Source organism: Apis dorsata, unplaced genomic scaffold (assembly GCF_000469605.1).
Source record: "Apis dorsata unplaced genomic scaffold, Apis dorsata 1.3 scaffold_46, whole genome shotgun sequence".
NCBI lineage: Eukaryota > Metazoa > Arthropoda > Insecta > Hymenoptera > Apidae > Apis > Apis dorsata.
The window spans coordinates 6,644-20,793 of NW_006263348.1; the positions used below are offsets into that span (position 1 = coordinate 6,644).

The following is a 14,150-nucleotide window of genomic DNA, read 5'->3' on the forward strand; positions in this document are numbered from 1 at the left end:
CCAGTCTTGCACAGCTTCTCCACCTCGTTCGAGCATTGCTCCTCCTCGGACGACGCGGCGCTGGCCGAATCTCTGCTGGCCACCAGTCGAGAAATCCTTGCGAGGAACGTGCCACCCCCCGAGGGGGCATCCCTCTTCCAGAGACGGGGAGACGCGATGCTCTTCATAGCCTCGACGATCCTCCTTTTCACCCACCAAATGTCCATAGATCGTATCTTCCGCACGGACGAGCGCCCCCTCGTCGCCGCCTCCTCGCCCGTGTTTCTCGCCTCGCCTCCGGTTTTCCTTGCACGGTTGTCCCGCCGTTTGGCCAGGAAATACGCCAGGCACGCCTGCGGCATGATAATAAAGCGGTTTTTTAGCGAAGGAATCCGGTTCGCGATTTAATTGGAGCCCGCGAAAATACACGAGGTGTTGATATATATTCGAGGGATATTTTTAGGGGATTAAGCGAAGCGAATAAAATAATTATCTTTAATAGAAATCTTCAATTTTCATAAAGATAATTCATGAGTATATCTATCATCTTGTGTATGTACAGAAATAGATCCATAAATGGCAAAGAACTTCGAGATCAAGTTTCACAATTTTCGAATCAATTTTATTTAACCTCGAGAACTCATTTTCAAGTTTCGCAAAAAGTTTTGTCCCGATCGAAACGACGGGAGAAACGGGGACGGAAGCGATATTTAATTGAAAAAGGAACGACAAGGAATCACGGGAAATAAGAACGAGGGAGATATAGATTCTAAAGATATCTATTTTCAAAAAAGAGAAATTGTTACGGAAATTTAATTTATCTCCGAATATAATTACGTTTAAAAAGTATTAGTAAAATTGATTTCGAAGTGTCTTTGGTGTGGATAGTGAACTGTCTATTTATATGGAGTCTCAAGATCTATGGATGCACCAGTGTATTAATTTACAACGATAAAGTTGACAAACGATATTCGAGAGACAGATGGAAAAATGGGGGAAGAGACAGAGGTTGACAGATTATATTTCGTTACAATGGCGGGGAAAAAGTTTGCGGTTGCATTATACGGGAAGCTCCCACGGGATATGGTTTATAATATAATTCGTGGCGGTTTCGTGCTTTACCGCCGCTACTTTAAACCTATCTCCGGATGAATTTCCGCCTGCTTTGGCGGCCGTCGTGGCCCGGAAGTTGGCCAACTTGCGTAGAATTGAATTTACAATATGTATATATATTTATATTTTGTTCGATATCTTTCTTAATCACCTCATTCTTTTCTTTTCTTTTCTCTCTTTGTATTTTCCAATAGTACAGAGTTGTTGTGATATATTTTATTTTTATTTATAGAATAATGTACAGAGTAAAATTAGAAAAATTTGGATTTATTCAGTGTTCATTAGATCAATGTATTTTAAGCGCAGAAACGATTATAAATATTCACGATCTTTCTCGTCGAATTCTTTGAAGGGTATAATATAATAATCCAATTTTAATCTAATCCAATCTCGGATAAGCAGTGGTAGTACTAATTAGAATACTAAATTTTAAATGTGTAAAACTTTTAATCAGCTAGAGTATATTTCATGTTTATTCAATCGGAAGATATTAAAAAAGGAAGAAAAAAAGGATAGAAAATCGATGTTCTTTAATATTTCTGCGATATTTGAGCAAGATTCGAGGGATTGAAAATTTGTTTAATATTCCATCATTTCTTTAGATTCAATTTTGTTGATTTCATTTTATTAGAATGTAGTATATAAAATTATAACTCTTTCATCTGAGGATCTTAGGTTTCGTTTTATAGTGGATGATTTTAAAAATGGGACGACGAAGAAATACTCGTGAAAAATGTGTTTTGTATAAATCCTTTTGTCAGCAAGTAATAGAAAGTTTGAGATCAACTTAAGCTGAGATTATTTTCTATCTACAAGTAAACTTTTTCCATTTAACGTACGTTTATTTATATTATACGTACGTATTCACGTCACATAATATGCGATTTGAAAAAGAAATTGTTCCATCTTGTTAATAAGAAAAATACGGATATAAATATTTTCAATTTATATTCAATCAAATCAAATGGAATTTTTTCTTTCTTCGAATAGTTTCCCTTTTTTTGGAAAACGTGTCATTCTCGATCATCCCGGCGAAAAAATATATATCTATATATTACATTCGTTCTTTTATGCGTTCACATGAAATTCGAATAGAAATTAAAATTTTTTTTTTTAATAAATAAACCGAGGGGGGGAAAGAAAACGAACAAATCGAGAATCGTATCTCTCGATCGAGCGTACTCGTTAATAATATATTTCAGTAAATTTTAATGTTTACCGTGCAATTTTTTCCCCCTTTCTTTCTTCTTTTTTATTTTTTTTATTTTTTTTTTTTTTTTCAATAATGAACACTCGTGCGTGCATCCGGATCGAAATTAAACGAACTGATTATTATTTGCCATAGAAATATCTGTGCGCTTTTACGGGTTTACAGAACAAAAACATCGATGTAATTGAATCGTATTTCCCCGCGTGATGCTCGCAACATATTTTCCATTGGAACGAGAACGCGCAACTGTTGCCGTGTTTTTTTTATGCATATGTACAAATTTTAATTGACAGGACGAGTAATTGGATTTGCGTCGGTATTCGATACGTCAACGGTACTTTTGCAATACTGAACATATCGCTATATTCCGTGGCCCCGTGGAGATGTACGTATATTTTTAACTAGTTAAAAATACGAGTTGTTAAGAAATACGGGTGGAGAAATAACTTTGGAGAATTTATACAAATTTATAAATTTATTGAAAGAGATTGAAAATTGATCGAGCAAAACGGTGGATTATTTTTAAAAATTCTCTTTTAATTGGTTCAAATTTTTTAATCGAAGATCATCCGTCTAAGTTATTATTACGTGAAACGAATTTCCTCCCGAGCATTCGATTAAAATTAACAGATTGAGGACCTACATTTCGTAGTTTAAAAATTGATACTGGAATCAAATTTACACGTTTTTTTTTTCTATTATTACCAAAAAAAAATTTGCAAACGCTTCTAATGATTAAACGAACGTCAGTTTTACTCGCGTTTACTAAAATAATAACTATATTCGATATTTTTACGTATCAATTTTTATCTTGATATCCGAAATCGATACTCTTGAAATACGCTCTATGTATTTTTTTCTTTTCGATATTAATTAAAATAACATTAAAAAAAAAAGCTCTCCTCGACTTTTGTCGTTCGAAATAAAAAAAAAAAAAAATTGAACTGGAGATGAAAACTTACCAAGATCGACAGTAAGACGAGGATAATTGCTGCAACGATGTACCAGCGATCGATCATCCATCGTTGGAAGCTTGCTAGGCTGGCGTCCGACAAGAGTAGTCTTCTCAAAGTTGCCAGTGGTCCGCTGGGATCCACCTTGACGAATCAAACGAATTAAATGTTGTCGAACAATGTAATTAAGATCGATAATATAAAGATAAAATATAAATGGAAAAATCTCTGTTCCATCGAACTGAAAAACGTGGAGAAAAGAGGGGTTGGTTGTATTACCTCTCGACATCTTTGGAAGACGTCGCAATAGCCATTGTAATCGTTGCACGGCGTGCCTGGTTTCGACAGCATGTCAGGAATATCGTAAGGCGCTGAATTCCATGCGAACGATGATCTGCAAAGAGAGGTACTTCTCAATACCCGTTTGCTCGAGCTTGCTAACAATCCCGTTTCCCCTCGAGTTTTTTTTCGTTGCGTGGATGAGGGATGATACGAAGGAAACGGAATGCGGATTCACGCGGATGCGGATGAAGATTCGGCAAGTTAAAAAATCCAAGGCAAAAGAATTTATCGTATTAACCCTTTGAGCGTTTATGTAAAAGGAATTCGCGATAAAAATAAAAATTACGCGCAAAGAAATTTTTTATCAAGAGAATCAAAGTAAATATTACGAGATATTTTTATAAATAATCTAAATAAATATTGAAAGATTGCTTATTTGTTGCATAGTTACTTTTCATACGATATATTTATTTTTTTATATATATTAATAAGAGAATCCTCGATTAATCGAGAGACAAAATCAAACATCACAAAACGATCACTTTTTCATTGATCGATATTTCAAGTTTATAAAATAATAATATAAATCATTTTTTCGAGTATCGTCTCAGAATACAAATACAAAATCATTAGATACACAAATTTGTATCGATCATTAGAATGAACTTTTCACTGAAATCAACAATTAAATTATCCCATTCGAGGAAAGCGAGAAAATTGCTTTTCGTTTCAAGCGGACGATGAATTACTGGGATGATGGAACGCTCAAAGGGTTGACCGATCGATGAACGGCAGTCGTCAAATCTCCTCCAATTATTTATTTCCCTAGTAAAAAGGTATCTCCCTAGTAGTAAAAGAGGATAATTGAAACGAGTGGAAACATTGGCGCGAAACCACGTATCGTAGAGGCGATCGTCTCTCACAGGCATGGTTGATCCTCTCCTGCCAATTTACAGCAGAGTTCGCAGCTTTTGGTCGGGGGATCGTCGGGTCCCGCGATGCACTGACACGATTCCAATCCGTAAGCCAGGCAAATGCTCCCGGTACATTCCTGCAAGCAATGCAACAGACCGATAAAGTGTCAGCCTACTACTACTAGAATAAACCTCTAAATACGAGGTAATTTCCCAGTGGAGGGGATCTTTGAAGAGGGATAAGCAATTGGGGATATCCGCCACGAGGTTTTCTCCTTTCGCCGTTTCTCGTTGAAAACTAGACGAATCGCGTGGGAAACGTAATTACGTTAGAAATTGTGATACGTTTGTTCTTGGAATAAAATATTTAATTAGTTGCTTCGAGCAGGATATTTGAGTTTAAGGGATCGATTTATGGAAAATTTGAATGAAAGTTTCCAGTTAAAATAGGGTGTATATATATATATCTGTTAAATTTATTAAAACAGTGACCAATAAAGAAAATGTATTTATCGCGAAGATTATCGATCAGTATCTTCTTAATCACAATTTTTATTTATACATCTCAAATTATATACAACTTCAACCCCTTATGAGACATTCCATTCTCGTTTGAAACATCTTACAATACAAGGATTATTAAATTACTAGAAAAAATAAACTAGAGAAGAATAATTATTGGACATCGAAACACGACTAAATCTTTAGAAGAGGAGTTAAAGAAGACTAGTAAAAATATATTCGCAATATAGAAATGGAATATCGTGGGAATTAAATCTTTTCCAGGGATTGTTTCTTGGAAAACGTGCATCATTACGTAGCACGTGGTAAGAACGAGCGTCGTTCGAAAACACAACGGCAAAGCAAATTGCAAACGGCAGCTGACTCGTCCCATCTCGGCTCGTTATTGTACTTGCAGATTAGAAAGCCAGTATTTCGGGAGGGAGGAGTATCGATTCGTAGCTGCCGATGCGTACTGTCGAATTGTTGCACGTGTGCGGCCTGAAACGCGTTTTCAGCTTGGCTGGCTGTAATCCAATGTTTCTACTCGAACTGGAACTAGAGGAAATAACCTTGCGCCCGTTATCACCCTCTGTTCGATGTTCGTTTCGTAGACCAAGAAATCGATCTCTTAACTTTTACCTTGGTTGACAATTTTATTAAAACGGTTCAGGATATTTTGTAAAGAAATACATACACGTTAGAGGAAAATTGGATGAAAGATAAATTGGTACGCGTATTATTTCTCAAATTTTACGATCATTGGAATTTCTATTCCTATCGAATTGTGATTTATTTAATTAATTCTACGACGTTGAATCATACATCGTAGATATATGGATAGAAATTTGACCACACTATCTATAACCGAAAGAAAATTAAATCCAAATTGGCCATTGTACAAAAATTTCCTGGCAAATTTTCGATCAAAATCGACCGATCCCTTTAATTTCATTCCCTCGAATTTCGAAAACCATCCGTTCTATATCTTCCTCTCCGTGAAATTAATTTCGAAACGAAGTTGAAATTTAGTGAAAAAGCTAATCCGTATTCTCGACACGCGGGGAATCATCCGATCGAAGATGCGAGCAAGGAATGCCTCTCGAGATTTCGAACGACAAATGAATGCACTATCGCACTCGATCCGAAGGATATTTCATTCCTCGATGTGCGTGTGCACGCCAACCTCAAAGCCTTAAATCCACGCTTCAAAGCGCGTAGGAAAATACCACGCGTACGTTTCGAGATCGTTTCCCCGCTGGATTTTTCTCCCCAAGAACGAGAACCAATCTAGGACCAACCATATTCGAGGAGAGCATTTGGTCGTTTTTTTCGAATCTCTCTGCGGATTTATTCCCAAAGTCGTCCACGAGATGGAAATTTAAATGCAAATATCTTGTCAAAAGGAAGAAAGAAAGTTTATTATTATATTTTTTTGAGATTTGTTTGGTAAATTTTTCGGTTATTGATTTTCACACGAAAGTTTCTTTAAATATTTCTTCTTCTCGTTGATCGTCGTCCGATGATACGTGCTTCGTCGTGATTATGGAGTAATCGATTCGTGTTAGATCCGGAAAATGGTCGACCTTCGATGAATAAGTAACTAGGCGAGCAGCTAGTTTCGCAACAGGAAATCGTAAGTTGGTAATATTTGATGTAACCATTTTAGTTTGGGAATTTTTATTAGATTTTATAGGAGAGAAAAATTTCGTTAAAAATTTTCTATCAAACTTAATCTTTTATCGACTCAAGAGGGGGATATCGATTTTTTCGATCGATTTTCTAAAGAATTTGAATTAAAAGGCGAGATTATCATAGAATGTTATCATGTTCAACTTTCTTGTTTTCGCGATTCTACGATTTCCTGTCTCAAATTATTTCTCTGTTAAATTTATAAAAATCCAAGCGATTTTCAAAAGCTTTTCGATTCCACTACTATTCTTTAATTCATCTGATTTGCATAAAAATCCGCAATTTGATTACTACCAAGATGCAAATCGCGGGGAAAAATTTGGTTAATTCGCGTTAATTCGACAGAAGAATCGACCGTGAACTTTACATCAGCACGCGAAACCATCTACCCTGTTGTTGTTGCGAAGGTGTCCCGAAGAGGATGTTGGAAATTCACAGGATGGGAAAGGAATGACGTGTAACAAGAGAGAACGGTACAGGAAGCATGTACACTCACCCCCATGTAGCAGACGTATTCCTCGTTGCATATGGTCTTGTTGGGCTTGTTGATGGATGGCGGACACTGGGGGCTACGCCCGTCGCAAAAGCTCGCGTCTCTGCAACCGTTGTCGTCCCTGCACTTATCGCCGTTGCGCAGGGTGCAACCGGATGTGCAGCAAGGGCCCTGGAAACATGGCGAGAATGAACGACGCCGCATTCACGCTGTACATTCACAGTGCACACACACACAGGAGAACACACGCGAAAGAAACGCGTGTCCAGTTGTGTGGAACGTGTGTACGTATCCTCGATCGTTTATTTTTCCTTTTTTCCTTTTTTCCAGATCGTCGAGAAATACGACTGAGCCGTGTGTTCGCGCGCGATGGATGCGCATCGCTTTGAAAAGAGAGGGAGTTCTCATTGTGGGAACGCTTTCAACGTTTATATCGGCTTTCAACGTCTATATTGTCCACGATATACGGATCTTTGGAAATCTTCTCCGGAACGTAACCGTGAAACTCCGTTAGATAGATTCGGAAATAATTTCGGTTTTGGAAAATGGATTTTTTGGAAGAAAAAGAAAGATATTTTAATCGGGTTAAGATTATTTTTTACATTACGGTCTGTTGTTATTGATTTGGTGCAAAGATCTTTCTTCGATTTTCCATTGGTTAATTTTTCGAGAGATACGCCTCTTCTCGATGTGGCAATGTGATTTTGCTGTTTAAAAAATAAATTTGTTGAAATGAAAATTGTTAAAATTGAGATTCGGAAAAGAAGGAGTCTTCCTGCAATTTTCCATTAATTGCCAGTTTATAATTGCTGACGCGTGGCTTTGTCCGATCGAAAATTCATGATTTACCAACGTCTGGCGCAACGCACGGTTGTTTTTTTTTAAATTCGGCCGCTTTGTAGCGCTCGTTAATTTATTTTCGGCCGCTCGTGTGTCGATGATAATGCGCGGTCCAGTTGGAACGCGTTCCACACTGTATTGTGCGAGGCCAGGAACAATATCTCGATTTTTCGACCGATTTTCTGGACAGAACAATGGGCAACATTGTACGCGCCCGAGAATTTGGGGCAATGCGATATCAAGACCCCCTCTTCCTTTATTTTTATTTTTCTTTTTTTTTCTCTTCAATTCTTAATTTTCCTATTTCGCTGTAGCTCTCTCTCTCTCTCTCTCCTTTTGTTTCTTCTTTGAGAAGATTTAAACTATTACACATTTTTCAGGTATTTTTATTTCTAATTCATTTGCGCGGATTCACTGTTATTTATCCCTTTTTCGGGAAATTTCTTTTTCAATTTTTTTAATTGCTCTGTTGTGCCATGCTCGCCACGCTTTCAATCGAAAATTCGCGGAAAAAGCGAAATTTGTATTGGATCCTATACATATTGGAACACGAATCTCTGGGACAATGGCACTTTAGTAATCGATCATCCTATCCAGTATATAACGCGATAAAATTTACGATAGTTGTACAAAAAAAAAAAAAAAAAAAGGTTCGCTCGATGTCACGTTGATCGGTGTACGCATGACTTCTTGATATTTTCCGTTGTATCACGCAAACATTGCCGATATATCAATGTGCAATGTTCATATCGAAACTCGAAATATAATATTCGTATCAATAACTTAATGTATCTTTGCAGAAATCCACAAATCGTTACGATTTCAATGCTTGATCAAGTAATTGTTATTATTATATATGCATATAGTCAATGACACGTGGTAGCATACAGTAAACAAATAAATCGAAATTAACCGGTAAATAATGACCGATTAATAGGTATATTAGACACATATTTGAATTGATTATAGTGCTATTGATATTGAACGATATTATGGAATATATACATATGAGAATATATTTATTTCTGATAATTATACGACAAGAATTTTTATATATTATCCGTAGGAAGAGGTTCTCGATTAATTTTCATTGGATTTATAGATCAATGTCAAAGTTAAATTAGAAAATAAATAAAGAGGAATATATAAATTATGTTAAATAGTAGTAGTAGATGTATAAAAATTTCTGCATCGAAATTCTTTGTATTAAAAATCTAATTTATTTCTTCTATCACGATTAATTTTATTCAAATTTCAACCGTCCAATGGGATTGAATCCAATTCAATCTTTCATCAATTATCAATTTTTCAGATTTTTACGTATACAAATTATCAATTTATCGTTGTAAACGGTTCACAAAATCTATTCGTGGCAGCAATAATGAATATTTATGGAATTCAAAGAGCACGCAAAGCAGAAGTTTCAGACTTTGTCGAGATGATACGTGCAAAAGTAGTTTTGGGAAGAGCACAAACTGTTTGCCAAACCGTGATTTCACGCTTGGAAAACTTTCACCCTGATTTTCTTTATAACTTTGAAATCGTTTCGATAAATATTCGAAGAAATCGAGTATCACGTTTCACGTTGGAAGATCGATACACGAAAAATCTTTCCGGGGAATCGGATTGTTGAGGTTTTTTTTCAGACGTTTCGAAAGCGTTTCAGCGATTAAAGCATGTGCATTAAAGACGTTGTGCTCGCTCGAGAAATCGTGATTCCTCCTCCCGTTCTCGCCACCAACTTTACGAGAACCCCTGGCTTTCCATCTGGGAAATTGCTGTATCTGCAATTACACGCGAAACACTCAGGCGGATGCGAGGAAAATTTAAAAGTACCGCCGTGAATTTCTAAGAAATTCGCAATCCAGTTCGACTATTTCGAAAAAAAAATCTTCTCCCTTCGATTTTCACGAAATTCAAATGGACGAATTTATGAATACGCGTATAATTTCTATTTAATACGTAATGATATTTGATGTTCCAAAACAAGTACAAAGGTGTACAAAAATATAAAAGTTTACTTATTACTTATAAACAATTTAAATTTGCTTAGTTATCAAGAAATTTAGAGTTAAAATGGTTCGTCGCATTGTTCCACTTCTCACTTCATCTAAAATTTAAATTGCATAACTTGATAAATAAGTTTCAATATTATCACGTTCACTTTTCTTTTCTTTCTTTTTTCTTTTCGCCTCTAAAATCGACTCTTCAAAAACACTGTGATTCTTTCACAAACACTCTATCTTCGAATAATATCGCACCAGCGTTGTTGCTCCATTGTTTAACAGATTAAAAGTAAATTTAACCGATATTAAATACGATCGATCAATCATCGCGATGCTCGTTTCATCCAAAAATTTCCCTCTTAAATGTCCGACAACTTACGAACGAGAGTGCACCACGTAATCGATGAGGATCCATCCAGGAAAAAAACACCGCCAAAAGGTCACCCTCCCCCTCCCCTCCCCCTCCCTGCAGCCAATATCTCCTCGTATCGAGAAACTTGGTTGCACCGAGGGGAAACAGCAGGGGCACAGGGGATCTCGTCGCTCGACAATTTTCGATTTAATTAAATCGAGGGACAGGGTGGATCGAGGGAGGGGGCGGGAAACGTTTAAGCGAATCGAATGATTTTCGCTTAACGTCCAGATAAGAACGATCCACGGTTTGAATATCTGATAGAGGGATACCCCCGTGGGATCGGCAGTCGATGCTTGGAAAATAAGGTTCCCCGGTCTGATACGTTTTCCGGTTCAACGAATTGGCACGGAGAGAGGAAGAGGGAGAGCAGCGGAAGAAATTCGATGCTGATGCAAGTGGATGTTATTCTCGGTGTGCGTGCATATATCAGGAAATAAATAACCCGATGGAAAAGTGCATTCGGCCTGAATGAGAGAATATTACACCAGAAAAATCCTGGCACTGATTTTCTAAGACTGTTTTCCCTACCGGAATTCCTACCGATCTCTCGCCACGTAATTTATTAAATAGCGTAGAAAATAAAAGTATAATAGAAAATAAAAAGTAATAAAAAGAAAAGAAGGAGAAAGGAATGAAGGGAAAGGAGAGAACGATGAAAGATGAAGAAAGAGAAAGGGGGGAGGAAGGGGTAGAGAGGTCCGCCAATTACGGATTCGAAAAGATTTTCAATTTCCTTTCTAAGAGTCGACGGCGTTTAATCGCGCCCCTTTATATCTGGCCTCCTCCCTATAGAGAATAGGAATGCCTCATTCCAAGTTGGCGATTAACGTTTTCAATCAGAGGGGGATAAGACTTATCTCTAAACGGCTGCGAAGCTGCAATTCCCAACGAGATTTAGGACTTGCCTTAATGCCCCGACCGTGCCGGCAATGTCAAGAGTCTCGCCCCTTTTATTTAGGCCCGCGCCTATCTCTGGATATATTCTTAATTAGAAACGATAAGGGCTATCGTTTGGGCGTCGAGTTCATCTTCCAGGGTTACAATTTCGAGGGGAGGGGAGGGGTTGAAATTTAAATTGTCGTTGTCGAGAAATATATCTTCCTGGCTTCATCGCTTCATCACAACCTCCACCCTGTGTTTACGTAATCGTACATCCTGTTAATTCGAGGGGGTGATAAGTCTTATCTGGTGTATCATAATTTGAGCACAGAGTTTCGCCATTGTTAATTTGGCTCATAGTTTAAGGAGTACAAGATTTCTCGCGAAGGGAAGATTAGAGTTTCGATCGTTTTTCGTGTTTATTTTGTAGATTTTTTTTTTTTTTGGAACAGGTTTATCTGCGATGAAGATTTTTAAAAATGAGAATATAGTAGGAATTTTTCGCAATTAAGATTCTTTAAACATATTCTAATAATTTTTCGTTTATTCACTCAAATGTAATAGAAAAAAATTGAATCTTTTCAAGATTCGATAACAATAGCGGAAGTGATTATTGTGTGATACACGAATCTGTTCGACACTCGCACTTGGATCGACGTTTACTTGTATGGCGAACACGTAATAATGAAATTTGAGGAGCTCTCTTGCCAGCAATCTTACACTCGCGCTGAATCTCTTGGCCCTCGAAACGTAATAACACGGTGTGAAACGGATCAATTTATCGGATTTCAATACTTTCAATAGGGAGAATCTTGAAGGGGACGGATGAAGGAAATCATGAAACTCCGTCTTGGAGTAATTGCCGTTACAGGTGTAACGAAATGTCGCGGTTAACGAAGCAAGGATATTATACGAATCATCCTTGATGAAATTCATCCGGTTTGTCGGAGCTTGAGCTATTTTCCCTGGTCGACAGGGAATTTTCATTCCCTTTGATATTCGTCACGTAAATAATTGCCTCTTTCTTTTCTATTTTCGAAACAATTGTTTCCAATTGTTAGGTCGAAAGAAAAATTTCGTCAAAGAGATTTAATGCTTTTCGACGATTATGGCCTGTCGTAGAATTTATTAAATTTCTGGTAAATATTTCGTATCTAGGGAAAAATTTATTTTTAAGATAATTGTTGTTTTCAAAAAGAAAATATCCATCGTGAAAAATTTATTCATTGATTTTAAAACTCGAAATAACTATTCGAAATTAAAATTGTTTATAATTTTTCAATTAATTACATGAAGTACACTTATATCTTTGAGTTATACTACTTAAATATTGAATACGGTTTCATTTCATTTTTTATTAATAAGTTCATTGAATGAAGAAGCCTCATCTTAATATATTTTCGATTAACCAGATTATCGTGTTAACAAAATTTAAGAAATTTAAAAACAACTTTGAGTTATTATTATCATGCATTCTTTTAAAACAAAAGGTATAAAGAAAATTGTCATATCTTTTATCGATTTAATATTTAATATATCCGTATAGATATTCCAACCAATTAATCCTACTTTAATACGAGGTAAGCCAAGTAAATGAACGACGCTGATATTCATCATCGATATTATTCAGAGTGTCGCGTTTTTTTCCACGTGGTAATAAGAATAAGAGATGACGATCCCGTGAGATTTTCCAGCGGAAAATGAGCCACGTGTATAGGTGTCACGATTGAAACGAAAATGTATGCACGCGTGTCCATGTGCTTTGAAAATAGAACGCAAGAGATGGATTCATTTTACCGAAGGAAATAAGGAAGGAAGTCGCGTTATCGCTCGTGCTTCGAAGGAGAATTGAATCTCTCGAGATGAATCTCTCGTTCATATTCGTCAAAATGTTTTCGAGGATCGCGTCGATAATTTCTTCTTCCCCTGTGGACCAAAACAAAATGACGATAATCAGACGCATTAATAGGGAATATTATTTCAAAGCAAGATCGTTAACTTTATTAGAGATTGATTGTTCGATGCTATAAATTGTGTCGAAGCTTCAAAATCTCTTATTAAGTCATCACCATTATCGAAACTATTCAGAATAATTCGAATCTGTACGAGATATGACAATATCCTAAATCAAAGTATTAATCAAAGTTTTCATCAAAAATAAATTTTTTTTATATATATATTAAGAGAGATTTATTATTATGGATTTTTATTGGAGATATTCAGCAATATTTCTTCTCGAGCTGTATCACTTGTATATACATTTCTACTTTTAATTTAAAACAGTTGAAAATACTTTATTATTTAATCTTCTAAGTTATTAATTCCTACACGAATAATTCAATGGAAACTTTTTTCTTTAATCAGCTTTATTTTTCGAGCTCTCTCGCAAAAAGAAGAAAACATTATTTATATGATTGTGTCTCAAGTCTCTCATCATTCTCCAATTATCGCTCTAATAATAGATTAATAAAATTATATACTTTATAAGGACGAAAAATGTGAGGATCCATCGCCTATTAATAATCTCGAGACCTCGAATCCTGTTTGAAAATAATGCACCCTTCCCCTTATACCGCAGCTACGTGTTTCCATCCCCGCCAACATGCTCTTTCCGCTTTATCTTTCTAGTACCCGGTTGTTTTCCTTTCCTCCGACTATTTATCTTTCTTCTTTCACCGTCCCCCTGTTTTCTTTCCTCACTAGCAGCTCGTTTCCCCTCCTCCACTCCCCTCCCACTCTTTCCCTCATCAGTCTCGACCCCGCACCTCCTTCGTTATCTTTCTCAATTTTTTTCTCCTCCTATTCTTATTCCACCCTTCCTCTTACGAGCTTAATGTCCACAGTTTACTTCCACCACCTTGCTTCCTCCCTCC

The 14,150-nt window shown here is 36.5% G+C and overlaps 1 protein-coding gene across 1 annotated transcript in view; it reads right to left on the reverse strand.

Moving 5' to 3' along the window:
* Window positions 1-14,150, reverse strand: part of LOC102670923 (disintegrin and metalloproteinase domain-containing protein 10-like) — a 156,639-nt gene that overhangs the window by 641 nt on the left and 141,848 nt on the right. The window contains exons 12-16 of the mRNA XM_031514597.1: window positions 7,141-7,308; window positions 4,461-4,588; window positions 3,535-3,649; window positions 3,265-3,399; window positions 1-332 (exon numbers count right to left, since the gene is read on the reverse strand). Of these exons, the coding sequence (XP_031370457.1) occupies window positions 1-332; window positions 3,265-3,399; window positions 3,535-3,649; window positions 4,461-4,588; window positions 7,141-7,308 (878 nt within the window). The remainder of the gene's footprint in view (window positions 333-3,264; window positions 3,400-3,534; window positions 3,650-4,460; window positions 4,589-7,140; window positions 7,309-14,150) is intronic.